General features: G+C 36.3%; 1 protein-coding gene across 10 annotated transcripts in view; it reads left to right on the top strand.

The window, feature by feature from the left end:
• Positions 1 to 26,284, top strand: part of PHF3 (PHD finger protein 3) — a 52,910-nt gene that overhangs the window by 5,578 nt on the left and 21,048 nt on the right. For 2 of the 10 annotated variants that reach the window (XM_071445463.1, XM_071445454.1), the window contains exons 2-4: positions 6,238 to 6,506; positions 15,863 to 16,024; positions 17,121 to 18,939. In XM_071445463.1, coding sequence (XP_071301564.1) covers positions 6,263 to 6,506; positions 15,863 to 16,024; positions 17,121 to 18,939 — 2,225 coding nt within the window. In that variant the 5' untranslated portion in view covers positions 6,238 to 6,262. Of the gene's footprint in view, positions 1 to 6,237; positions 6,507 to 15,183; positions 15,301 to 15,528; positions 15,605 to 15,862; positions 16,025 to 16,312; positions 16,357 to 17,120; positions 18,940 to 26,284 lie in introns of those variants that run through there. The other 8 variants (XM_071445522.1, XM_071445505.1, XM_071445474.1 and 5 more) reach the window with 7 other exon arrangements.

The raw sequence follows: 26,284 nt of genomic DNA, 5'->3' as shown, positions 1-26,284 counted from the left end.
CAGCAAATTGGAAGTGACAGACACTATTCAGAAACGTACTTCGGTGAAATGGAAGGAATTGTAGTATTGCTGTGCTATCTTCAGCAGTTTCAGACTCACTTATTCAGGCAGGTCAATAAAGTAGATAGGCTATTCAACATCTAGGATTCTGAATATCCTAAATAAGCAGTGTGAGGTTGTTTTTTGGTTTTTTTTTTTCCCTTCATTAGGTTCCCTCACGTTTTTGCCTATCCTTGTCCCCAATTCAGGCAATTCTTTTTTTGGCAATATTTCTTTGTAGAAATGGGTTTTTTTTTTAAGTCCAACTTTTGAGAACTTTAATAAACCAGATTTATTTTTAGTTTGACAATTATTAAACATACAGAAGCTTCTCTTTTATATTGCTAACTTTAAAATATAAGCTAAAATATGAAAGTCAAGTTTAAAAGGTAAACAGATATATTAAATTCACCCCCTGGCCAGAGAGGGAAGGAAAGAGAGTAATTACAGTGAAGCCTAACATTTGCTTTGTAAAATAAATGATGTGTGAATACTGTAAAAAAATGAACAAAATGAATGTAAAGGAAAATAAAGAAAAAAATAAAATATCAAGACAAATGTATCTAACATATATCCAAATATGTAGTTGGAAAATTAAATTTAACATGCTACTTTTTAAGGTAGACTTAGTTTAAAATGCAGTCAAGAGTATGCTTAGCCTGTCACAGAATCAGAGAATCACAGAATTTCTAGGTTGGAGGAGACCTTTAAGATCATTGAGTCCAACCCATGTTCTAACACCTCAGCTAGATCATGGCACCAAGTGCCACATCCAGTCTTTTTTTAAACACATTGAGGGATGGTGACTCCACTACCTCCCTGGGTAGATGATTCCAGTATTTGACCACTCTTTCTGTGAAAAACTTCCTCCTTAATTCTAGCCTGTATCTCCCTTGGCGCAGCTTGAGACTGTGTCCTCTTGTTCTGTCTGTTGTTGCCCGGAGAAAGAGACCGACCCCCAGCTCACCACAGTCACCCTTCAGGAAGTTGAAGAGAGTGATAAGGTCACCTCTGAGTCTCCTTTTCTCCAGGCTGAACAACCCCAGCTCCCTCAGTCGTTCTTCATACGGCTTGTGTTCCAAGCCGCTCACCAGCCTCGTTGCTCTCCTTTGGACACGCTCAAGCATCTCAATGTCCCTCCCAAACTGAGGGGCCAGAACTGGACACAGCACTCAAGGTGTGGCCTCACCAGTGCCGAGTACAGGGGAAGAATGACCATCCTGCTCCTGCTGGCCACACTATTCCTGATACAGGCCAGGATGCCCTTGGCCTCCTTGGCCACCTGGGCACACTGCTGGCCCATGTTCAGCCGACTGTCAACCAGCACCCCCAGGTCCCTTTCCTCCTGAGCACTGTCCAGCCTCACCGTCCCCAGCCTATAATGCTGCAGGGGGTTATTGTGGCCAAAGTGCAGGACTCGGCATTTGGACTTATTGAACTTCATCCCATTTGATTCTGCCCATCCATCCAACCGTTCCAAGTCCCTCTGCAAAGCCCTCCGTCCCTCTAACAGATTGACACATGCTCCCAGCTTAGTGTCATTTGCAAATTTGCTAATGAAAGACTCTAAACCCTCATCCATGTCATCAATAAAAATATTAAACAGAACTGGCCCCAGCACAGACCCCTGAGGGACACCACTGGTGACGACTGGCTGCCAGCTGGATGCAGCACCATTCACCAGCACTCTCTGGGCCCGGCCATCCAGCCAGTTCCTAACCCAGCACAGAGTGCTCCTGTCCAAGCTGTGGGCTTCCAGCTTTTCCAGGAGTGTGCTGTGGGAGACAGTGTCAAAGGCCTTGCTGAAATCCAAATAAACAACATCTACTGCCTTCCCTGCATCCACTAGGCGGGTTACCTGGTCATAAAAGGTGACCAGGTTGGTTAAAATGTTTTTCACATTCCCGGTCATGTGAAAAACACAAGGAATGCTTAGTGGTAAATACAAATTGTGATCACCTGAGGTGGGTTTTAGATAAGATGATAAGAAACATGTGGATGCAGTTGTAGATCTCCACTAAATTATTTTTCTCTGTTGTGATTAAGAAAATAATATAACAGGAACTGAAGTAATTCTTTGCCTCTTTCATAGACAAACTAAGCAATGAAAAAGCTTAAAGATGTGCAATATCTCTTGTCCAGTTTCTAGTCTTCCTTCCCTTCTAAGATTAGTTTGGAGGATATGCTTGTTTGAGATCTCAGTTTCTTTTCTTAGCAAGTGATCATTCTGACTATTTAACTTTTAATTTTAAAAATTCATGTAGAACTGTTAAAGATGTAATGAAAATATGGTAAAGGGGGAGAAGATAAAAATCTGCTGTGGCAGATTCTACAGCATGTTTATTTCGTACCAGATTTGTTGGGATTTGAGGCAATATTATGTCACACCTGGCTTAATAAACTATTTCAGCAGTGGAAGAAATTATTTCTTTTAAACTGAAAGAATTAGACTGTAAAAGGAAACAGTGTTGAGAGTGTGAAGAAATTTTATGGTAAACATAATGTGGGGAAAATTCTAGAAGTCATATTTGACTGTGGTCCTTTCCAGCAGGGTTTATAGTGTTGGATCACTTAATGACAGGTATTGGTTAGTGAGTTACTTTGTAATTGTTGCAATGTTACTTCTGTAATTGTTGCTTCTGGTTTTGCAGTGGGGGGGCTGATAGAAGCAAAGAATTTTCGAAGGTGTAAGAGAAATGTATTTAGTGAACTGAGGAGAATGCTGGCCATACTTCAAGCTTTCCTTGATGGTGAGCTCTTCTCTTACCCAGATTCCTCCTGTATGTTGCTGTGCTCTGATGCTCCAGGAGCCAGTGGGTGGGAGTTTAACTGAGCCTGACTGGGACTTGCTCCTTTGCCTCATTTATGAACACTCCTCACTGGTTCTGTGTGCAAAATACTTTTCATATTCTGTTGCTTCTGATTTTCCGCAGCGGGCAAGCCCTTGTGAATTGCCGTGCGATGGGAGCCGGCTCGGTGTGTGCGCGTCTGCTGGGAGCCTTGCCGAGGCACCGGCCGCCAGGGTTCAAGGGGAGGGCACAGCTGTGTTCCAGTGCAGTAACACATTCTTCCTTTGAGGGGTTAGGATTATCTTTGGAAATAAGTCAGCATGAAAATCTTAGCTGTGATTTTACCTCTACCTCTGGCTATTTTTCCTGATGTTCAAAGTGTTTCAAATTCAAAATTCATACACTGAAGGCATTGTGCAGGGGAAGATACTTTTTTTTCTCGCAGCGACTGTTTTTAACAGCTGTCTAGCTAAAGAAGTTTATCTCTCATCCTCAGTCCCACAGATTTTACACTTCTTATGATAGGTAATCTAGTAATGTTAGAAATAACTTTAAAATAGCTTGGTAGTGTACCAATTATGTAAATGATTGCAGAATGGTTTTTTGAACTAGGCAAAGCAAAATTTTGATTTTGCTGGCATAAACTTTGTATTTTAAAAATGGTAGAACAAGTTCTTTAAGATTAGATTTTGTGCTAGTAGTATTTTTAGGCAAGCCCCCTGACTTTTTGATGCAAAATTTGGGTAGAACTTAATACTTGATCACAGGCTCATGCTCCAGGAATAAAGCTTTCAGTAAAATTCCTCTTGAATTTTCTCTGCTAGCTACTTAGGTCTCATTGAAGGTCTTTGTGGCCACTGCATGTATAGTTGCTTTGACAGTTACTTCTCAGTGCTTTTAGTGTTTCTGAATGGCTGCATGGTAGTCTTAAAAAACTGAAGGTATCTTTTTCTTCATCACATCACTGAAGACAGGTTAATTTCTGTCAGGGATTTTTGTAGCAAGAGCTTTGCTTCTTAACATTGCTTTTTATGAAGTGGTCATCACTGCTTTGGGAACCACAATATTTGAGTAACAAATATATAAATGTTCTCCTATCCAGAAAAAAAGCTTGGGATATGTTATTGTGTCTTGAAAGCCAATGCCACTTTTTAATGTTGGATGCAAAAGGTTTCTTGCATTCTCACAATGTGTAGGTATTCTATTGCAGTGTAATTGCAGTGTCAATAACTGACACTTGCTAATGTCAGGGTTCACCATAATTTTATCCTGTGGCTGTTACTCTTTTGCTCATGTAATGCTAATATGAAAAAATCTGTCATTACAGAAAGGTACTTTGAAGTACTGTATTGGGGCATTTGTAATTATTTTCTTACTTGGAGCCATTACATCTCTTGTAGGTTATCCTATTGTATCAGATTGTGTAACTACTTGGTATAATAATAAAAACAGATTATACAGTGCAGCATAGTACTTACTCCATTAGTTTGCTTCTTCATTTGTTGCCAGATTTGGAACTTCAGAAACCATGTTTGCTGTTATAGATGCTGGTTTGCGTGGTGTATATGCAGATGCACTGCATTGTTTGATAAAAGAAGTCCATTTTTTTGGTGAGAGTGCTTTCAAATTACAACTTGCTGCTGAAGTCTGTTATCTCTTTACTAAATGCACGTGATTCCTAATTTTGCTAAACGTCACTCTGGCTGCTTGGTCAGTAGGACCTCGTGTATTAGACTGCTTTGTTGTGTAGAAATTGTGTGTAGAAATTGGAAAGATAACTGTGGCTCTGCAGAGACACAGTTCTATACCTGACCATCACTTTCTTCTGAGCTGCCCTATGGGAGAAGGAAGAAAGACTGGCATGTTTGAAAATAAAACCCCAACAACCCAAAACCCAACAAAACCCCACAAACAAAAAAAACCCTAAGAAACCCCACCCAAACAAAAGGAAACACCATTCGTGTTAAACCTGTAGTTTTTGTGAATTTGTGAAACAAAATGCGCAAATAGGGTCGAAATTGTAGCAGAGCCCTTACGTGTCTCTGGCTAGGATATTCCCAGTTGATTGCTAAAACAGAAATGCCCCATTAATGTGTCTAAGGAAGCATACTTAATGTTCTATTAAGCGTGAGTAAGTACTGGATTTATTTAGTGGCGGGTTGCTGGAATAACCATCTAGAAAGTAATTCAAGCACTGCAAACTCCAATTCTCACTTGTCATTTTCCTTTAATTAGTGTGTTCATTCTAAAAAAATAATTATCTCACGTGGGAGAGGATGATGAAAGAAGGAACAGGATACTTATTTGTGTCCTTTTGCTGTTTCCAAAAGCTTTAACAGCCTTGTGTGCCAAAAAATGGTCTTTCAGACTATCCTGTTTGCCAAATTAAGCCAGGCAGTACTGCACTGCTCCATTTTCCTTACTTTCCTTTCCTGTCTGATCATATTTATTATGGTTATCTTTGTCCACTTTGAGGATATGCTAAAGCAAAACTTCCAAAGTATTTTGCTGACTTTTTTTCCATTCTTAGTTTCCATGTTTACTTATACATACTTAATAGTTAAGTCTTTGCTTCAGTACTTCCACTTCTGCTGCATTGCAAAGAAGATCTAGAAAATAAAGAATTCCTTGTAAAATGCAATTGCCATCTTTGTATACAATTCCTTATGTAGACTTCTAGACATTCATCTAAACTTCTTCAAAATTGAAATTTCAAAGGGTCCTCCTTTTGATGCCAGCTCAGAATTCTCATGTACCTGATTGAAATCAGATTTTTCGTATAAAATTGATGTATTTTTATTGACTGTATTGATGGATGAAAAATAATAGAAATAAAACCTTGCTGTTTAAAAATACTATCTTGCTATGAAGTATCTGGTAGTTGCTCTTTGAACAGAAATATAGTTCTTCTCAGTAGTACACCATATTAATAGTATGGCAGGCTCTGGAACCTTATCAGCTCCATTGATGTTAGTGGAAGCTGACCTCACATTTGTACGTTTAAAATGAAGAAAGTCATGCTCACAGTGCTGCTATCTCCAGGTTCACTTGTTCTTGATATCCTCCTCCTCTGGTCTCCTATCTGCTTGGGCTGGTTAAGAGTTAAACATTTTAAAAAGAAGCTGTTTAGTTACCTTTGTTATTCACACTCTGTAGAAGTGTCAGCATTCAGATGCTGATAGAGGAGATTAGCATGGAATTTCTTTTAAAAATAATTAGGGAATTGATTTTTAGTTATGATTTTTAGTGGGCCATACTAAGCCATAAGCAGTTTTTTATTTGTTTTTATAATTCTTAAATACCTTAAGCATTCTTTATAAAACACAAGAGCCAAAAAATGTGCTGGTGTCTTAGGTGTTTTACAGTTTGTAGCTTATTTTCTTATGGTATTTTTCTTGTCTTTCTATAGGGCTGAAAGACACACAGGAGTCTTCATGGATGTAGTTGATACATTTAACCATTTAATTCCTACTGAACAATTAGATGATGCCCTATTTCTAGAATCCAACCTGGAGAATGAAGTCTGTGAGGATTTTAGTGCAAGTCAAAATGTCTTAGAGGATTCGCTGAAGAACATGCTCAGCGATAAGGATCCTATGCTAGGATCTGCAAGTGCCCAGTTCTGTTTGCCTGTTTTGGATAGCAATGACCCCAATTTCCAGATGCCTTGTTCTACAGGTAAATCTTACAATTTTCTAAGATTACAATTTAAAATACAGTTTCACTCTAGTACCAACCCTTTTTCATAACTTAGAAATAAGAAGTTGGTATTTCTGTCACCTTGCTGCCCTTTTTCAATGCACTTCATACATGCCTGGCATGTAAACTATGTGCAGGAATTGTTAATTTTGTAGTGTAACAATCGAGGAAAGCTCCTTATGTGGATCAGAAATAGCCTAGGCCTTGTCTGTCAGTTACTTCCAACGAGAGTCAAGATTTGTTTAGTGTAGGTGGTGAGCCTGATCACTGAAGTCACTGGTTGGCTCAAAAAATACCGTATTTCTAGAGTAGCAGTAGGTGCAGGAGAGTTATACAAATTACTGACCTCAGGGTTGCTCTGTTAATGCTAGGCCTTCTGGTACTGAGCTGTTTCTGGATTCTGGGTGCTTCTGGTTGGCTTCAAGACCCTGGAATGATCATAAAATTATTTTTTACTGTTTGGAATACCTGATTTGGGAACAATTTAGACCAAAGTTTTAAATGAAAATAATCTTAGAATTTATTGAGTAATTTTAGAAAATTAAAAAAAAAAAAGGGATGATCCAATCCCTAAAATGATTAATTTGTATGAAGAATTGGAATAATTACACTGAATTTGATGCTACAGACAAAAATATACTCTGTTCTTAGTAGTGTTCTTTATTTGACTGGAAGTTTAAAAAACAAAATTTTTTAGCTTCATTACTAGAAGTGTTGTAGATTATTGCAGAAAATTTTGCAGAATTTTGCAGAAAATTTGCAAAATTAATGCAGAAATTGCAGAAAATTATTATCTCAATATTTAATTTTTTTGAGTAAGTTTTATAACTGCTTCTGAAAATCTTCATCATTTCCTTACGTATATTTTACTGTTACTAACAGACTAAATTTTCACCGTCACTAAATTAGGTGGTATTACATAATGGAAAACTGTAAATCAAAGATTATACTGTTTAAGGTAATGAAAAAGTGAGCTATCAAGCCAAAACAAGATATTTGGCATTTTTTTCCTACTTCAGAAGAACATTTTTGAGGCCATCCTTAATGCTTTGGTATACTCTTGCAATAGTCTGTATTCCTACACATTTTTCTCAGTAGCCTGCCAAACAAAAATCGTATCCCTTTTAAAATGTGTAAGGCCATATAATGTACATAACTAAACCAAATTCCCCCTCACTTGCAAATTTGTTTGTTATATTGCATCCTGTGCATCCTCCAACAAACCTGTACTGCATTTAAAATTCTTGAATTAACTCATAGGGTACAGCTGGATATTTTGGAAGGTATGGACAAACTTTCAGGTGCTTCCTGGCATGTATTTGTCCTGAAAGTGATCAGTAGTGCAATAATTAGTACTATTACTACTTAAATAATCAAAATTAATCTTAAGGTCCTTAAAAATAGTTGAGTGAATGCATTTATTTGGGAGCTGCTTTTTCAGGCTGTCAGAAGACTAAGGGATTCAAAGCTGATTTGATTTATGAATTTAATGTTTTCTTTTTAAATCTGAAAGCGCCAGTAGAGCCACATTTCAGTAAAGAAATTAAAATGTGTAATTTGGCATTAATGTAGGGTATCCAAAAGAACATGAAATGTTCTTGTTGTTGCTTGCTCTTTGTAGGTCTTGATAAGAACTGTCCTTACTCTGACATGGTAGGACTTCAGTATGTGCTTAAAATTTTTTAGTTAAGAATAACGAGTATCAGTTCAAAGTATGGTTTCTTTGCTTGTCTTTTTTCCTTGAAAGTTCATATTTTGAAAGTTCATAGTTGTGATTTATTTGATTTTTCTGACACTGTTGGTGATCTAACACTGCTGATGTAGTCTGCTGGTAAGAATGTGGTTATTCAAGGTGGTAGTACCCTCTGTATGAATTAAGCCATGCAAAAGCTATTTTTCCCAGTTTAGATGGAAGCTCATCTGTATGCCAAGTTCAATTTGTCTAAAAAGTAAAAAAGCATAACTCTCCTGACAAAACTTGCTTTAATATATTCTATATTTTGCATAACCCATTAAACAGTTTAAGAAAAGGAACAAAGTGCTCATGGAAATTAATTCACAGACCAGCAAAAGATAGATTTATCATATTTGATGCTTCTTGTATTGTAGAATTCTGTTTTGTAGAAGTTTTAAAGTGGTGCATATTTCATGCTACGGCTTACTTGACTGCTGTGAGCAATCAGGAGAGATAAAGGTAGTAATAGTTAAACTGAGGACAGGTGTTGTAGCTAAAATAGTAATCAGATCTTCTAGATAAAATGGAGGAGCAGAAGGCATGGCTCCCTAATTCTTCTTTGAAAGCAGATTTGAGCTGAGTTCAGGAGTAGAAAACCTAGGCACAAACAAAATACTATCTTTATATGCCTTTAACTCAGCTGTGTAAGTGTGAAATTTCTTATGTGGGTATATGAGTATATGAGCAGGGCTTGATTCAGGCCTACTTCTTACCCACATGGCTACTTTCTCAAGATTGTGACATTTTCTCTGCTTTATTTTGGAGATCATGTATTTTTGTTTTCAAAAGCAAAAACTCCTCTCTTGCTCTTAAGTTGGTTTTGAGTGTGGGTTTGCTTCCTGCTCTCTTTCTTACTGCTGCATGGGTATCAGTTTTTGTTGGTAGTTTTTACTGGCCTGATCCAAAGTTGTTACTCATCAATATGTTTTGCTCAGCTTTAGGGTTTGGTTTATATTGTGCATCATTCATCAAGAACTAAGCTTTTTGTTAATACTAAGCTCTGGTTTTGGTGAGTTACCTCTTACCTGACTGTATGTGATGGATACTGGTAGCAATTGATTGTACGTCCTTTAGACAGTTCAAGTGCATGCCTATAAGAAATACAGAGACATGTATCCAGAAAACACATTTTGTATGTTGAATTATAACTATATCTCTTGGGGTGAATAGTAGCATAAGATCATAGAATGATGTGGTTTGCAAGGGACCTCTAAAGGTTGTCTAGTTCAGCCCCTCTGCAATGTCTGTGTTCAACTAGATCAGGTTGCTCATAGCCCAGTTCAACCTGACTTTGAAGGTTCCCAGGCACGGGGATCCACTGCTTTTCTGGGCAACCTCTTTCAGTGTTTCACCACCCTCATAATAAAAAAGTTCTCCCTTACATCCAATCTGAAGCTACTCTCTTTTAGTTTAATACCATTACCCTTGTCCTGTCACTACAGACCATGCTAAAAAGTCTGTTCTTATAAGCCCCTTCTAAGTATTAAAAGGCTGCAATGAGGTGTCCATGTATTCTCCAGGCAAACAACCCCAACTCTGCCAGCCTTTCTTCAAAGGACAGGTGTTCCAGCCTCCAGTCATTTTTGTGGCCTCCTCTGGACACGCTTCACCAGGTCCATGCCTTTTTTGTACCGAGGGTCTCAGTCAGCAGTACTAGTATATGACAAATAGAAGGACTGTGACAATGGATGTTTGTTGCCTATCTGTTGATAGGCAGAACTATATCAGTACCAATAAAGTAGTCTCATGTTTATCTCTTTGCCTGAATCTAGATTGTGCTAGATTGAGATAGTTTCTTTAGTTAGATGACAAACAAAGTTGGTCAGACAAAGACCAGCAGAAACCAAAGACAGAACAGACCAAACTTGCTGAGCTTGCTCTGTAATTGCCACTGAGTAACAGAATGGGGTCAGAGTAATAATATAAGGTTATTTTTCAGCTTTGATTGAATAATTACATATTTAGAGAAGGAACAAGATTCTTTGTGGGTGATCCTGGTTATAGCTTTGAGCAGAGGTAGAGATAACTCTATGACTCTCACAAGCTGAATAGGGTAGAGGTCAAATTATGCTGAAATCCTTTTAGAATGTGTTAGTGAAGGGTGACTGCTAAACTATAAAGATGTAGTTAGGTTGCTGGTTTATGGAGCTAGACTGAGAAGAATATTGGTCTTACAGCACAGTTAAGAAGTTCTACTACCTCTGTGAATCAAGGTACAAACTATCCATGTCGTATTCACTGCAGCTCATAGGAGCTTAGCAATTATGGAGGGCTCTTCCTGTCCTGAGGTAGGTATCAGCAGAACGACATTGTGTCGATAGTAGAAATTGATATAAGTGCTCTCCTTGTCAGTTAAAGGACAGAATTGGACAAAATGAAACTTTTGAAAAATAAATGAAATCCAAATTCTTGAAGCAATCAGAAGTGTCCCAAATCATGTTTTAGGTGCCTCTCTGCTTCTTTTTGTTGGTTTGCTTGGGTGGTTGTTCTCTGTGCATGAGCAATGTAGAAAATTATATTGAGTAGAACAGCTCTTGGCCATCTTAAATGTTTGAGTGGTGTGAGTGGGTGTGGAAGCATGCTTTTGGTGTTGTGTTGATTTCTTTACCTTATTGAGCAATTCATTGATAAGAAGTGGAAACTCTGAAGTTTAGAATATTACAGAATTATTTTAAGAGCAGCACACTTATTTCAACTTTGAATGGTGCCCTAGTGACAAGTTTTCTGTTTTGTTTTGTTCTTGCTGGAAGACATGTTAGAAGCTTATGCACCTGTGAACATAGCAGGTCATACTGGTTGCATGCCAGTGAGCTAAATAACTTAGCATTCATAATAAATTGGTAATTCTAGGTAAATTGAATTGGTATCACAAACTGTGTAGCTTTTCAGGATGTCATTTACTGGGGTAGTTTGATTTGTTATATTTATAATACAGGGAATGGAATTTTAATTGCATATAATCTGGAGACATTTCTAGATTTCATATTAAAATCAATCTTTTAACTAATTTAGTTTATGGGTATGTTTATCAAATCAGGTACTTACCATAAATGATAAAGACTGCTGCTGTAAGAATCACAAAATGTGTTAGGGACATGTTTTTAATTGCCCTTTTTTTCCTGTCCCTCTGGATTGCCGCTGGGAAAGTGTTTCCCTAAAGTGCAGTCTGTTTTTTCTAGTTTTAGCCTGTGTTTTCATGTGTATTGTTAAAAGCAGCATTACCTCTGCTGAAATCATTATTAGCTACTGAATCTTCGAAGCCAAACCAATTTTTCTGACTACAAATACTCTTTTCTTTAGCTGGCGTGATGTCTGGCTGTGTTAGGCATTTTGGGCTCTTTTCACTAAAGCCAAATGTACATTTATTTTTCCTCCTACATTTGAAGTAATTTTGAATGTAACTTTGAGATTCCAAAATTTGGTTTACAGTTATTTCTCTGTTTTCTTACCTCTTTATGCCTTCCTTCTTCCAAGCTGTCCATATGAACAGCTACACAGTGTTTTATGACCAAGGTAGTAACTTTTCTGTATAAAATTTAAATTTATTGTATTGGTATTGAGAATCTGGAGAATATTTATCTTGTGCCTTTTTCTGTTTGTGGGTGGCAAACTACCTATATTCCCCAGTGTAGGTCCTTCTGAAGTATTTAGTATGCCTTTGGATCAGTTTCATGGGTAGAGAGAGGTTGGATCTGTACTAAGATTTGCAAAGCAATTTAGATTAGCTCTCTGATTTGTAAATCCATGAAGACTCTTAATAAAATTAATTAATTTACATTAAAGTGCTTGGTTTGATGTGGTGTTTTTACTTTGTTGAAATTTGTTTTTCTGCTCTTTATTTCCAATGTAACAGGCTTGTGTCTCTAAAGAACCGCTATTCAGTAAGCTTGGGATATAACTCCGTCTTTTTAATAAAACAGGCATGCAGGCCTCTGTCAAGATACATGCTGTATTAAGTTTATTTATCCTAGTTGATTTTCATAGATCTTTATTCTAAAGACTGTAAAATTACCTCTTAACAACATAGACATTAATGGAGAGTGGGAGCAAGTGTTTAGTTAATATTTCCTGTTACATACTGTGATTCTTTTCTTGCACTGGACAGTCAGCCCAAAGTACTTGCAGGCAAATTCTCATTTCAATAGATTACAGGCAAACTTTTGTAAAACAGTTGGAATTTGATGTTTCTTTATGTAAGTTACATCATCAGTCACATAATTTCTCTTGAAAAATATATCTTCTTTTAACAGAAAGTATTTTTAATCTTGTTTCTTGAACATATGCATCACAAATGTCAATAGTAAAAAGGTTTCTCATAGAAAGTATACCATCCTCATTTATGATCTTGAGACTTACTGACAAAATATCACTATCTTCATATGTTTTGTTGTTTCACTGGAGTTCATTAGCTCTTCTGAAGGCTTACCTAGATGTGCTAGTTACTGCTTTAGACTGTAATTGTTCTTTTCATTGTAGAATTATGTTACATCTCTGTGTTGTTATTCCCATGTAATGCAGAAATTTTACCATGTTCAACCATTTCCATATAATCTGTGATGTTTATATGGAATCTACTGTGGATTTGCACATTCCTGCCATTAGTATGATTCAGCTGGACATAGTGCAGAGCAGTGCAAAGCAGGAGCAACAGCGATCTTCTATTTGGTGTGCTTACCTAAGCAAAAGAAATCTACAGAGAAGAAATTTATTTGTACACTTGATATTTACCTTGGTCAGTGTGTCAAGAATCTGAGTATTTCTGTCTTAATTGTGGCTGAAAATAATGAAAGAAAGTCTTATGTTAATAAACATAAAGATTTATAAACATCATAGTTTTTGATGATGTATTTAGGGGTTTTTCCTTCTCCTTACCTCCTCTTTTACCAGAAAGTAAGGCTTGTTTTCTTAAATTTTACATTGCTAAAAAATTAAAAAATGGTCATACTTTTGTTTTAGCATAGGGAAAACATTGCTTTAAATTTGCAAGTGGACTGTTTTTACTGAATGTTGTTCTATTATGATATAACATATATAAAAGTGAGTCAGTAGTACAGCCCAGCAGTTTAGAAGTTTAGATACTTTGCAAGTAATGGAGAAACTCAAAATAGTAAGGTGAAGGTCAGTGGTGCCTTTTTCAGTATAAATATGCTGAAAGTGGCTAAATATGTTGAATGTGACTCGTACTTTTCTTATTTGCAATCTGTTCAGTTGTACACTGGTGTACAACTCTTCTATTCAGATAAGTTCTTTATTCTTTTTTTGTTTTTCCTATTTTTTTATTTTCTATACTTGATGCTGAGATAATATTTAGATATTTGTTACTAAGATCATCTCTGCTTTTTTGCTCTTTCTGATTTTGCTTTTGTTGGTTTACCTTTCTTAGGGGTTGTTTCTTTACCTCCACTTCTCCTTCATAATTTACTTTTCTAGTCTTCTTTGTATCTATTGCTGTTCTCTGTCATTTTTCTTTTCCCAGCAGGGTCTATGTGGAATGCTCCTCATCAGGGGCCTAATGAGACTGTCTTTACTAGCTGAGTTGTAGCTCAGGTGGTTTGAAATTAGCAAGATTCTGTGCTTCAATTCCTCTGTAAAATTAAAGCTACAGCACAGAGTCTTGTAAGTATGAAAATACTTTAATATTTCACACTGTCTGTCAATAATGGACTGAATGTGTCTCTTGTTATTAAGAAGGGAGGGTGTAGAAATTCCCTTGAGCAAGAACGTTGTAAAGCCCAAGACTAATGTCAGCCCTTTAATATGCTCAGAGTTGTTTCAGAAGCTGTCCTAGTAGTTTTTATTTTTCATGCTGTCTTCAATAGTTTAGTAATTTAGTTCTCACAGAAAGAACAGAAGTGGATGTGAAAGGAGTCTCTTTTGTCACAGTCTGTTCCCAAAAGCCAGTTTTGTGTGTTGCAGGAGCACTATGAAAACACAAATACCAAAGTGCAGGGCTGCTGGGAGGATATAATCTTTGAGAGCATGAGAATGGGCAGCTGGAGTTAGAGTGAGGGTCCTTCTCATTCAGGTTTCCATCTTAGACAACAGCTAGCATTAGATATTTACTGGGAAAATGTCTGATAGGGCAGTTACAATGTTATCTTTTTGCTAGTGTGTCCAGTATGTAGCTTATAGCAAATAAGGGATTAAGGAACACTCTTGAGTGGAGTAAGACCAAATTTATCAGCCTCATGCACCTTGCATGTGATATCTGTATGTTTGTAAACACACACAGATAAAGAGGTGGCTCTGTGGATTGGAGAGTGGAAGTGGACAGTAATTTCCACAAACACTTTTCCTTGTAACTGATGTGTACAATGCAGTAACTAAAAATATTGGTTAAAATAAAATAAATGACCATAAATTGTTAGCCTAAGAAACTCCCTAGTTTTCAGCTCCTGGCACCCATCTGATTACAGAGGTTCAGAATGCTGATTGCCTGGTGCCATGATCAGCCTTCCTTAAGAGGCTGATAAAAAAATTTGTAATATTAGAAATTCTAACATGTTGCTTGGTTACTTTGTTTTTTCATTGTTTTTTTAAAAATTGCAGTTATACCAAACTTGAGAAGGACCAGGAGTTGACAGATTTTCTGAGATGATCTAAAAATTCTAACAATTTTTAATTTAACTTCTTGCTTTTTTACTTTTCTGATTGATGTGTTAATTTATATAGTTTTAAGTGAGCAATATTTAGAAATTTTTAGATATCTTATATGTGTTATGTGAGTTTATCTTAAAAATGCTTCAAGGTTTGTGTCTTAGTAGTGAAAAACAGACATACTTGATTGTTGGGAGTCACTGTTATATTTGTTAGACCTTCCTGTGTGTTTTGTAAAGTCACTTGGATGTTTGGCTTGATCTCACAAATTTTGCATCTCATGGGAACCAGGATTCATTAATCACACATAGGATCTTTAACTAGGAGAGGCTACCACTGCAAGAACCAAATTTAGAGCAAGTGAGGAGAATGGCTGGTGTAGTGACCTGACTGCCTCTTAGGAAACCTGTTTTCAAGAGCAACCTCTGGGACCTTTCTCAGGTTAGTGGAGAATAGGAGTTCACCAGTGACAATGTTCCCGGTCTCTCCTGGGAGGTTAAGTGCTTGCTGCACTTAAAGCTCTTCCAAAAAGACATTACAGGCACAGATATGGGATATGGGTGGGGCTGAGAGTTTTAAAATGGTATCCTGTCAGAAAACTGTGATTTTTACACTCCGCACTTCTGGATCAGCTCTTTCTGCTGTTTACCTTTCTTCACTTTCTCTTAGGTGGGAAGGGACAGTGAGGGGCAGCTGATCCTCTAAGACTGGGGACCTTCCTGTGGCAAAAAAACCCAATAAAAATGTGAGTCCACAAAAAAGCTATGAGGACTATCTACAGAAGTTTTAAGCTGTGGGTGATAGCTTCTTCTACACTGAAACTGCCTCACATGGGAATTTTCTGTCCTTTATTTCTTCATTTTTTTCTCTTTTGTTTGATTTTAGATGGCCAGTTTATTTATTTTTTTAATGTCTCTTGCCCTGTCTTGCTCAGCATTATAGCTGCAACACTTTTTGATCATTTTAAGTTTTAGGCTCTTTCTTGTTTGTTTGTTTTTTCCAGTTACTGGTCTTGATGATACTATGGATGAAGAAGGAGTTAAAGAGAGTGGTAATGACACCATTGATGATGATGAGCTTGCTTTACCTAATAGGAATTTGAGAAGCCGTGCTGAAGAAGCATCAGTCACATCACCGAGGAAATCACCACGTTTAATGGCACAAGGTGATTATAGATTGTGTTTGCACATTTGAAGTAAATCAAATCTTTAAAATCCCACCCTAACATTTATAAATTTAACTTGGTTGTGTGAATTCCAATATAGAAACTTCCTTTTTCATGCCTTGCAGCTAGAAGCTGGCATCCATAGGGTATGAGTCAATTAGAATTCCTATTTAATAAATATTTAGTGTCTTCTTTATGGTCATTAAACTAATTTTTGAGATTTTGATCCTTTCATGTACATAAGATTATTAATGTTGTTCTTCACTAACAAAAGCATGATGGAGTTGCAAAACAGCATTGGAATATTAGGTCAGCATGTCTCTTATTTCCAGGTAAAGTTTTGATTCTATTTTTATTTGCATATTCTCTTTTTACTTTTAATTAGGTTATAGTAATTGCAGTCAGAAAGTCTTTAATCCAAATATCTCAAGATACTTAATATTTTATTAAAATATTTTAATTCTTTCTGTTAGCTAATTTATTATAGTTACGGGATTTCTAATTTGTTGAACTGGAGTTATTTACTCCTCTGCTTATTCCCTCTAGAGCAGGTTGAGTTAAAAAGATAAAATTATTTAATATGACAATTAGAATTTAAACAAGAACCTGTGGTACAAAGCAGGTGATTATGCTGTTTAGAGAGCCACTGGAATAGTTACTTGTTTAGAAAATATAAAAGTTGTTGTCAGCTGAGAATGTGACTGGATCTCAGATTTGTAGACTGTTCTCTAAAAGATTTTTAAACTTCAGTTATATTTCTAATCACAATATGGCTTGTGCAATTTTTGTTTGAGGTAGAAAAGTAGAGTTAGTTTGGATTGTCTTTCTATCATCGCTTGTGTTTTGTATATACTAATTAGAAATTCCATGGCTTTTAGAATTATGGGATTTTACATCCAAAATATGTCCATGTAAAATTGAAATGCGAGTCGTTTAGTTTTGGGGAGGTTTTTAAGTTTAGTAAATAACTAACTTATAAGTCCTCTTTGTATCCAGAAAGCTAAATTGAGGTAAGTCACTTTTGTTCTCAGCAAATCTTGTATTTGCAAAAAGAAGGAAGCAGAATAGCTAAGAGATTTTCTTCTTCCCTTCCTAGAACCAGTACGGAGTCTGCGGCAGAGCACGCTAGCCAAGCGTTCGAATGTTGCTCCTCCTCTTAATACCAAGAAATCATCCGTAAAAAGTGGATCTGCTCCAAAAAATGGACAGAAACAAGAGAGAAGTCCAGTTAAAGAGACAGATGTTGCAGCACGCTTGAAAACGGAGCAGCCTAGGGAGGTTAGGCGTAGTACAAGACGATCAGGACAGTTGGAAGGAGCAGCAGCAGCAGTAACAGCATCCCAAAATAATAAAAAATGTCTGCCTGGTCCTGAAGATGGGAAAGAAATAAAGTCTGAAACCCCTGAGCAGACAAAAGTTGAAGAAACACCCCAAGAGTTAAGTTGTGCTAATTTAACAGAGCCCTGTTCTCCTTCTCCTGGGGAAACAAAGGAAATAGTAGAGGTTGCAATGAACACTGACTCTGGGAGTGCTGAGTCAGTTTGTTCAGTATCTGCAGATACTGAAATGATTCCTGTTAAAAATGAAACAACTGATGTGATTGATTCAATGGGCTTGGAAAATTCTTCAGAAGAAAAGACTGATAATAAAGCAGAGGAATCAGAGAAGAAAGCAGAAGAACATAATCAAATTGAAATAACTGGAAACAATAATGATTCATCCAGTGCTTGCTTGAATACAGATGGAATTTGTGAGACCTTTTCAAATTCGTCCAGCTCTGTGAAAGAGGGGGTTGATTGCAGTTCAGGTTCCCACAGCGTGGAAGTTCTTGATGAAAATGCATTGTCAGTAAAGGAATGTGTAACAGAAACTGGAGGTGATGACAAGGGAATGGAGAAAACTGAAACTCCATCTGAGAAACTATTGGACAGTACAGACTGTGATAATAAAGACTTGAAAAGCAAAGAGTTTACTTCAGCTGACCCAGGAAATAGCATTTTAGAAAGCACTGTTGTTGACCAGTCAAGCCAAAATGTACAGCAGCAGATCGACAGTACTAAAGTAGAAGGCCCAGAGGCATCAAAATTTCAGGATGATGAGAGACAAATTGGTATTTCAACAAAATGTGAAAAGAACATTAGGCCCCGGCATAGTAAATCCATAGTACAGAATAAACAAAATCTGAGTGCAGGTACTCGGCAGAAATCAGGTTCAGTGCAACAAGAAACGACTCGGTCAAGAACGAGAGCTGCTGTTGCTGTTTCGGGCCTTCACAGTTCCTCTTCAGCAAGTCTGAAGCGAAATGCTGATGAGCAAGAGAGTCATCAGCATCCAAGTAACCCAGTTAAAATTAGAAAGAAACAATCTGATCTGGGTTTGAAAGCAAAGAGTGGCATTTCAGGAGTGACTGTAAAAAAACAGACCAACACAAAGCTAAAGAAAATACCCCGAGTCCAGGCTTCTGGGCAAGCCCAGAAGTTATCAGTTCAAAAAGCAAGTGAGAAATCTCCTACTCATCAAAGCTGCTCTAAAGATACCCACCACTCTGTGCATTCATTGTCAGGTCATGTTTCACATCCTGGTCAGAAGCAAGCCAGCAAACACCAACTTGCAACTGGGCTAAAAGCTAATAACTCTACAAAGGAAGAGGCAGAGACTAAAGATCCCTCTGTTGTAGAACATCTGAAGGAGGATGATAAGGAAAAAAACAAGTCAAAAAGAAATGATAGAAATCTCCAACCTCGCCAGAGAAGAAGTAGCAAAAGTCTTTCACTTGATGAACCTCCTTTGTTCATTCCAGATAACATTTCAACTGTTAAAAAGGAAGGCTTGGAACATACCTCTGCTAGTGAAAGCAAACATATTTGGGTGCCCAGCAAACAATGTGGCTTTTGCAAAAAGCCACATGGTAACAGGTGTGTGTGCCAATGTGTTTTAGGAATTTATTACTGGTCTTGGAAGGTAATTTTTTTCCTTCCACCAAATGTTTTACGCTGCTCATGCCAAAACAAAGTCCTAGTCTGGCAATACAAGTCTGTATGTCATACAGTCAGTTAATTTCCTTTGCACTCATACACTTTTTTTTGATCATTTAAACTAGCATTAGAAACTAGTTTGGCCCAAAAGTTTGAATACAAATGTTTTGTTATATGAGTACATATTTTGATGACTGTATAATTCTTCTATGCTGTTTAATTATGCACTTTAAGCTTGACTTTTTTCAAAGAAAAAAAATTGGATATCTGTGTTCCGGGTTGTCATTTCCTTCTTTCCAGAAGCCTCTGAAATGGAAGGATCACCATAAACCAAAAAAATCAAATAATTGTTTGCATGTGACTTTTATCTAGTATAAGTCCAATCCTAATAGTAGAGATATAGAGATTTTTTTTTTCACTTTTTGTAATCAGTGCCCTGAGGTTTCATGTAACTGTAATTAAGTAATTACTAGGGAGGAGAGAAAGAAGAATATGGAAAAACCCCACAAAACTTCCACATGGGCATATCTGAAATTGCCTTTAAGCTTAATAATGAGGTTGCATCTGAAGTTGATAATAGCCCTCTGTGGCAAAACTTGTTCTGCACAGTAAGTGAGCTGAAAAAGACCATTGAGTTTCATTAATGATCTATTAGTCCAAGAATGAGAATTCCTTTATTCCTTTATCCTTTATTCCTTTAATACTGAAGTATTTTCTGTTGCTGCTTTACCTGCTAGCCTAGTTTTTGGTTTTTTAATGTCAAATTGAAGATATTTGTGATTAGCTTATGTGAGAGAAAGTTTTAATAGTAATTTTTAGTCATTGTGCTTTAGAACTCCATACATCAGAGTGAAATATGGAACAACTACCTTTGGCACCTGAGGGCTTTTTTTGCCATTTGTGTGTATCTAAGAAGCCCTTCTGAGCTTTATTGACTTATTGTATCATATTTGAAAAACAAATACAGGAAAATTCATTTACTGCGCAGCTACAGTAACTGCATCATTGTGGCCTACTAAAAGAATTAATAAGAGGTTTGCTCTGCCTGGTGGCTGAGGATTACCTGGTTGAAGGGGTGCTCAAATTTAGTTCCATGGGGTTTTATTTTTTTAAAAAATTCCTTTTAAGACTCATATTATCTGTGTCTTTGTTAGAGTGTTTAATTTTAAGCAGGTTGCATTTCCTTAGTTTTTGTCATCTTAGGCATTACCATGACAGTAAAACTGTATGAGTAGCCTGTATTTCAGTAAATTGTTTACATCCCAAAAGGTCACTTTCTGCATTAAAAAAATGCTTCTGTAGATATTTTTAAAGCAAAATATGATATTTGGAATTTCAAATACTTGATAGCTGTTAAGAATGCAGCTTTGACTTGTGCTATATTCTTTCTATTTTTGCCAAAAAACCCACTGTGGTTTGGTTTTTTCCCAATGTCTTGTTAGAGTTCAGAAAGTCTTAATTTTTATTGCTAAATGCATCTAACCAGTGTGAGATGTGGCAATGACTCAGTTATATCTACTTATTTTAGTTTATAAAGTCAAAGTAGCATTACAGAAGATACAGGAATACACATCAATATAGGATTGAGTTCAACAAACTCAATTTTGCATTGCCAGTTCTTAGTGCTGCCAGAATAATAATAAAGTGTATGAATCACCAGCTGAGGTTGGAATGAGACAGCCCATGAGTTGCCACAGATGGTAATTATGGGTATCATCAGTTTTGTAATGTTTATCTTCAGCGTTTTAGGGTTTTTGGTTGGAATTGTGTTACTTTTTATGTCTGCATAGCAAAACTGTGGACACAACCAGCACTTTCGGCAGAAGATAATCAGATTTGCTAAACATAGAAAGATTTTTAGCACATAAACACAGAATTTTTGTATATAAAACAAAAAGAGAGAGAGACACAGTAGTGGAATAAAGAAACTTGCACTATTGAGCTTCATGCCTAATAACAGAAAATTTAAGACTGTCAGTGCATGACTTTTTGTTATTACTAGTCTAAGTAATAAAGTTTTATTTTTTTCAGATTACTTTACTTCATAGTTTTGTGCTACAAATAACTAAAACCTTGCAGATTCACTTGCTATTATTAAGATACCAGAGGAAGCAAAATTTTTATCTCCTGTGCCTTGGCATTTTGTCCTAATTTAATTATTCGAGCAAGAAAAAGAAAATACTTGTAGTACAGTGCAAAAGAGAAGAAGTGTATGATGATAAACTTGAATTCTGTCTCTTGGAAACCCATCAAAACTATCAACATTTACTGTAATGAAAAGGGGATTTTAATTTGCTGTTTGGACTACTTTTCAAGGAATTTTTGTTTCCCTTTTGAAACCACCTTGCTGGTCACTCTTACCCTTTTTTTCTCATTGTGTAAGAGAAAATAAGAAAGTGTGAGACACAAATGCTGTCAAATGGCTGTATGTTCAATAAATCTCAAAGGCAGAGCTAAGATCTGAAACAACATTTTTGTTTATAGCTCTATGGTAATTTGAATTTTGGGACTTTTATTCAATGCTGTGGTTGAAATTGCTTATAGGAAAAGAAGTTAAACTGAAGTTGCAGCCCCAAATTGGGAAGTAATTTGCCAAGAGCTTTTCAGGATGTCATTGTAAAGTAACATTTAAAATTCAGTATGCAGAGTAGTAGTCACTAGAATCGTTGTGTATTTTCTCTAATAAATGTAAAGCCAGTTGTTGTTATTGTAATACCAAGCTTGGAGAATTGATTCAGGTTGAAGGTAATGTGTTGAAATGGTGGCATCAGCTTTCTTTGTGTACAGAATTCCCAAAGGGCGATGCTTACATAGGCCTTACACAGACCCAGAGTAATTTTACTCTGCCTGTTAGAACAGGAGTAGAAGGATGGTACTTCAATGTTGTTTTATTTCAGATCAGCACGTGGCAAATAGAGTAAATTTATATCTTTAGGAACACATGCAGTAATTTGCTGGCCACATGCAAAGTCAAAGTATGCTTACCTTGTAGTGCAGATACAGTGGGTTTGGGAAAGGAGGAATTCTGTTTTATGAACATGAGGTGTACATGATCAAAAAAGTTTACAAGTTAGAACATCTTGCTTTGTAAGAGACAATGTTTGCTTGCTTTCTATTAATGGATCATCATTGTTTGGCACCTGAGCTTTGAACAATGACTTCATGCTCTCTCTTCCATTTGTCTTGAAGTTTATGAGCTGTAACCGTCATAGCTGTTTTATATATATTTTTTCATTACTCAGAGAATGGGTTGCCAGTGTTTGCCTTCAGAACTCTCTCAGCCTGTTTGCTTGATGTATTGTGATGTATCTTTGCTATGTAACTAAAAAGAATTGCTCTTTCATATGAAAACTAAGCCTTGTGTTTCTGCACAAGTCAGATGACTTTTTGTAATTTTCAGCACATCTGAAAGTAAATTTTTTCATATTTTCAGGGTTTGAGTTGTTGTTGCTCATAGTATTTTCAACATGTTTGACATTGCCAGTGCGTTCCCATATTGCTATCAGATGTTTTCTAATCAGCTAATAACATAAATCATATGCAAAAATTTTCATTTGCCTATAGATGAAAAGTGTGTGTCTATGGATATGCATATCACATTGAAAACTTTTAGATTGAAGTTACTACTCAAATTCTTAATGATGCTGAAAATACTAAGCTTTGTCACAAACAATAGTTACTTTTTAACGACAGATTAAAGGTCGTTAAAAGATAGTTGAATTTTAAAAACAATACATAATTTCTCAGCATAGTGCAAGATAGTAGCTCTGCATACATTGAGAAATCTGCTAATGTAAAATTTCTCTGCTTTTCACTGTAGATGTTCAAATTCTCTGCAGCTGGAGGTCTGAACTGTTTCCTTGCTTGTACAAGTATACAAAATCTAACACACATTTTTCAGATTGTCTCCCTTGTTTGTAACTTATCTTCTTTAACAAGAAATTTGATCAATTTTGGATTAATAATTCAGTACAACTTGGGACACTCTGTTTCTAAGCAGATGTTCTAGAAAACATTACAGAGCAAGTTTGTAACTTTAATTTGGTGACTTGGTCTTGATTTCAACAATTCCAAGTAAGATTTTTTTAATAGCCTGTGGGAGTTAGAGGATTCTCTTCTGCTGTTGTTTTGTGGGGTTTTTTTCTGGTTTTGTTTTGTGGCTGCTTGGGCTTTGATAATCCAGTTTGAATGGTCAGACATAATTTTTCTGTGAGGTCTGAGGCCAGTTTAAGTGATACAGGAATAGATTTTACTTAGGGTATTCCTTCCCCCCACATTTCAATTATGCTTTTATATGGAGGAAAAGTTAGTAATGTTGTAAAAGGTAATTAATTGGAAAGTGCTGAAGTTGATTTAGCAAATGTACAGTATTCTTGATTTCTTGCTTATACATAATTGCTAAAGTGTTCCTTTAGAACTGTAGTACAAAAAAGTACTTTGGCTGATGGATGCAAACTGCAAACCATTTTTACCCATACCAAAAATTATTAGGAGATTTTTATTTTAAAAATAGTGCTAATTGTGAGTAAATTATAGTGGATCCAGGTTATCATACAATTTGCATAGCCAATACAAAGGAGAGTGGTTGAGAAAGGAGCTTGAGGCTCCAAACTTACAGCCATCTTTAAATTACAAATGCATATTTTTTTAGGGTGTTGATGCCTGGCGTGAGTGCATCATATACAACAAACAATTTGTTGTGAGAACATTCTTCACAAGGAACAGTAATTAGAATAATAATGGTGCCTGAGTTCTAGTAAACGTCCATTAGGTGGTATGAGTGTGTTAAGCAGCAGATTATGCAAGATGTCATCAGTTTACAGTAATGGGTGATGCTTTTAAATTTTCTGCCTCTGTTACTGCTTGCTTCCTCTGTGAAAAGCCTTGCAACATTAAAAGTTATCGTGCTTTTCCACCCACAGCTGTAGAAAACCTGAATGACAGTATAAACAAAACAACATTGTAATGTATAATTAACAAAAGGAAGGCCTCCACTGTGATTATTTATGGTTACATAATTGTATTTGTAGATTTTAAATGGATTATGTTACTATGCTGCAGTATTGGCAAGATTATTATTAATACCAGTGGCATTAAGGAATCAAGCAAATGAATACCATAAGTTGTCTAAAATATTTTTATGAAAGATGAGCATAAATACAAGGTGCTTATTAATGCACTTTATAAAGCATATTATGCTTATCCTGCAACATGCAATGTGTGTAGAATCCACTGGTAATGGAGCTTCCCTTAATGATTATATATAATATGTACATATGTTTCTTTATATATGCATAATTTTTAGTGCAGGTTTGTAATTAATATTAGGAAACATACTCTTTTATTTTCAGGGTTTTGAGGAAATTTAGTGGTTTTGGCTTTGCTGTTTGGCATGTTTCATGAATTCATCTTTAATTCAAAAAGCATAGGGTTCTTTATCTTCCTGCTGCTTCCTATTTGGAGGGGGTTCCTGTAATATAAATAGCAAAGAAAACTATGCCTTTAAGAAAGAGGAGAAACATCTGGCATAAAAGATGGGTAATTGAAATTTAGTACTTAGGCAATAAGTTTGCAGTGTCTTTTTCGTATGCTGCAAATTCCATGTAAGGACATCTGCTGCTAATGATTGAGATAGGTTTATGGGTTTTTTTCTAGAAGCTCAGAACTTGAAAAATCATGTCACTTGTGTTAGACTTTGTCAAAAAGGAAGCAAGTGGAACTGCTCATGTCTCTTACAAGGTAGTGCAGATTTTTTTTTTTTTGACAGACCATATTTCATTTGAGCTTTGTATCAAACCATGCTACTTCACTGATGTGGAACATACATTCTGCTAAAGCTGCCATGCCATGAATATCTTGTCCCTGCTTTAACATTGGCTGGACTGCAGCAGAGAAACAGTTGAAATGTTAATGCAGGTTTACAACAGATCTGTAGAGGATTGGTGAACAGTGACATTAAGGGACAAAGTGCAGATGGGGGACTTGCTTTAAGGACTTGTTGAAGTCCTTAAAAAGTGAACAGAGGGTTTACTCCTCTTAGGGGAGTTTGGGGTTAGGGTGTTCTTTTGAATAGTTTGGTTTGGGGTTTTTGAGGGGTTTTTTTTGTTAAGATTTGAGTCCTTTTGTGGTATTTTTCCCAATTGCTATGTGCCACAAGCATGAAGGATTAAAGAGAAGCAGTTGTTTTGAAACTAAATGATTTTCTGTAGCAATGCATTATTAATTAGTCTTAAAATCCTGATTTTGTAATGCTGTCCCACACTGATGAATAACTCTTGACAGCTCCTGATTTTTATTTTGCTTCACTCAAGTATAGCTTTATGATGAAAAGCTGTTTTATGAGTAAGGTGGTTTCTGCCCATTTTACAATAATGATTTTCTCTGGAAACTTGCTGCTGTTACATAACTTGAATATGAAGGTAATTTTAAAACATGGTCCATATATTTAGAAAATAAATTGTCCTGACTTTTTCATCTAAGAAATGCATTTAATTTATTACAAATAACTCACCAAAGGAAGTATTCGGATCATAAGAGAGGTTGTGGTAGGTTTGCATTAATTATTCTGTCTCTTTTTATGTTTCATCGCTTACTTTCTGATTTTAAGGTGTCTCTTTTCATGCTGACATGTGGACTACCAAGGGGATTCTTTAAAGGGATGAAACTGTAGCATACAGCATACTCTATGCAGAAGTCCCAGTGAGCTATAGTACTGTGTGCTGTCACTTGTCAGCTTTTAAAAATTTTTTTCTTTCAAAAAAATTTTTTTATGTTAAAGTCCAATGAAAGCAAGTCTCTCATTGAATGTGGCATGATTTAATATTTTAAAATAAACTTTTCTTTCTCTTTCAGCTTTACATCTTCCAATCCAGCCTTACAACATGGGTAAAAGTCCTGCACTTCAGATTTGAAGCAATCTGCAGTCAGAAACTTTGATGTTTTACTAGTCCAAGATACCAGAACTGCTTCAGTCAAAATTAACAGCTGTACAAAAGGACATCCTTGGGCCTTCAAACCAGGCTTCAGTTTTTCTTGACTCCCCTATTTAGATTGAACATTGCCCATTACCTAATTATAATTGCTACAAATCATAGATTTGTGTGCCAGTGAGGGAAACAGGCAGAGATGTAAAAGTGGCCTTATGGTAAAAAGGATTACCTACATTACTGGTATCAAAATCAGTATGTTCTCTCCCAGCCTCAAAAGTTACAGTTTTGCATTTGACTAGTGTGGGAAAAAAGCCCCAATTAGTAGAAATAGTGAATTTTTTTAGGCAGGCAGCACC

The sequence above is a fragment of the Agelaius tricolor genome, unplaced genomic scaffold (assembly GCF_023055355.1).
Source record: "Agelaius tricolor isolate 1412-34295 unplaced genomic scaffold, bAgeTri1.0.p SCAF_1, whole genome shotgun sequence".
Classification (NCBI taxonomy): Eukaryota; Metazoa; Chordata; class Aves; order Passeriformes; family Icteridae; genus Agelaius; species Agelaius tricolor.
Note: the sequence above shows the minus strand (reverse complement) of the source record. Positions and strands in the feature narration are given on the sequence as shown.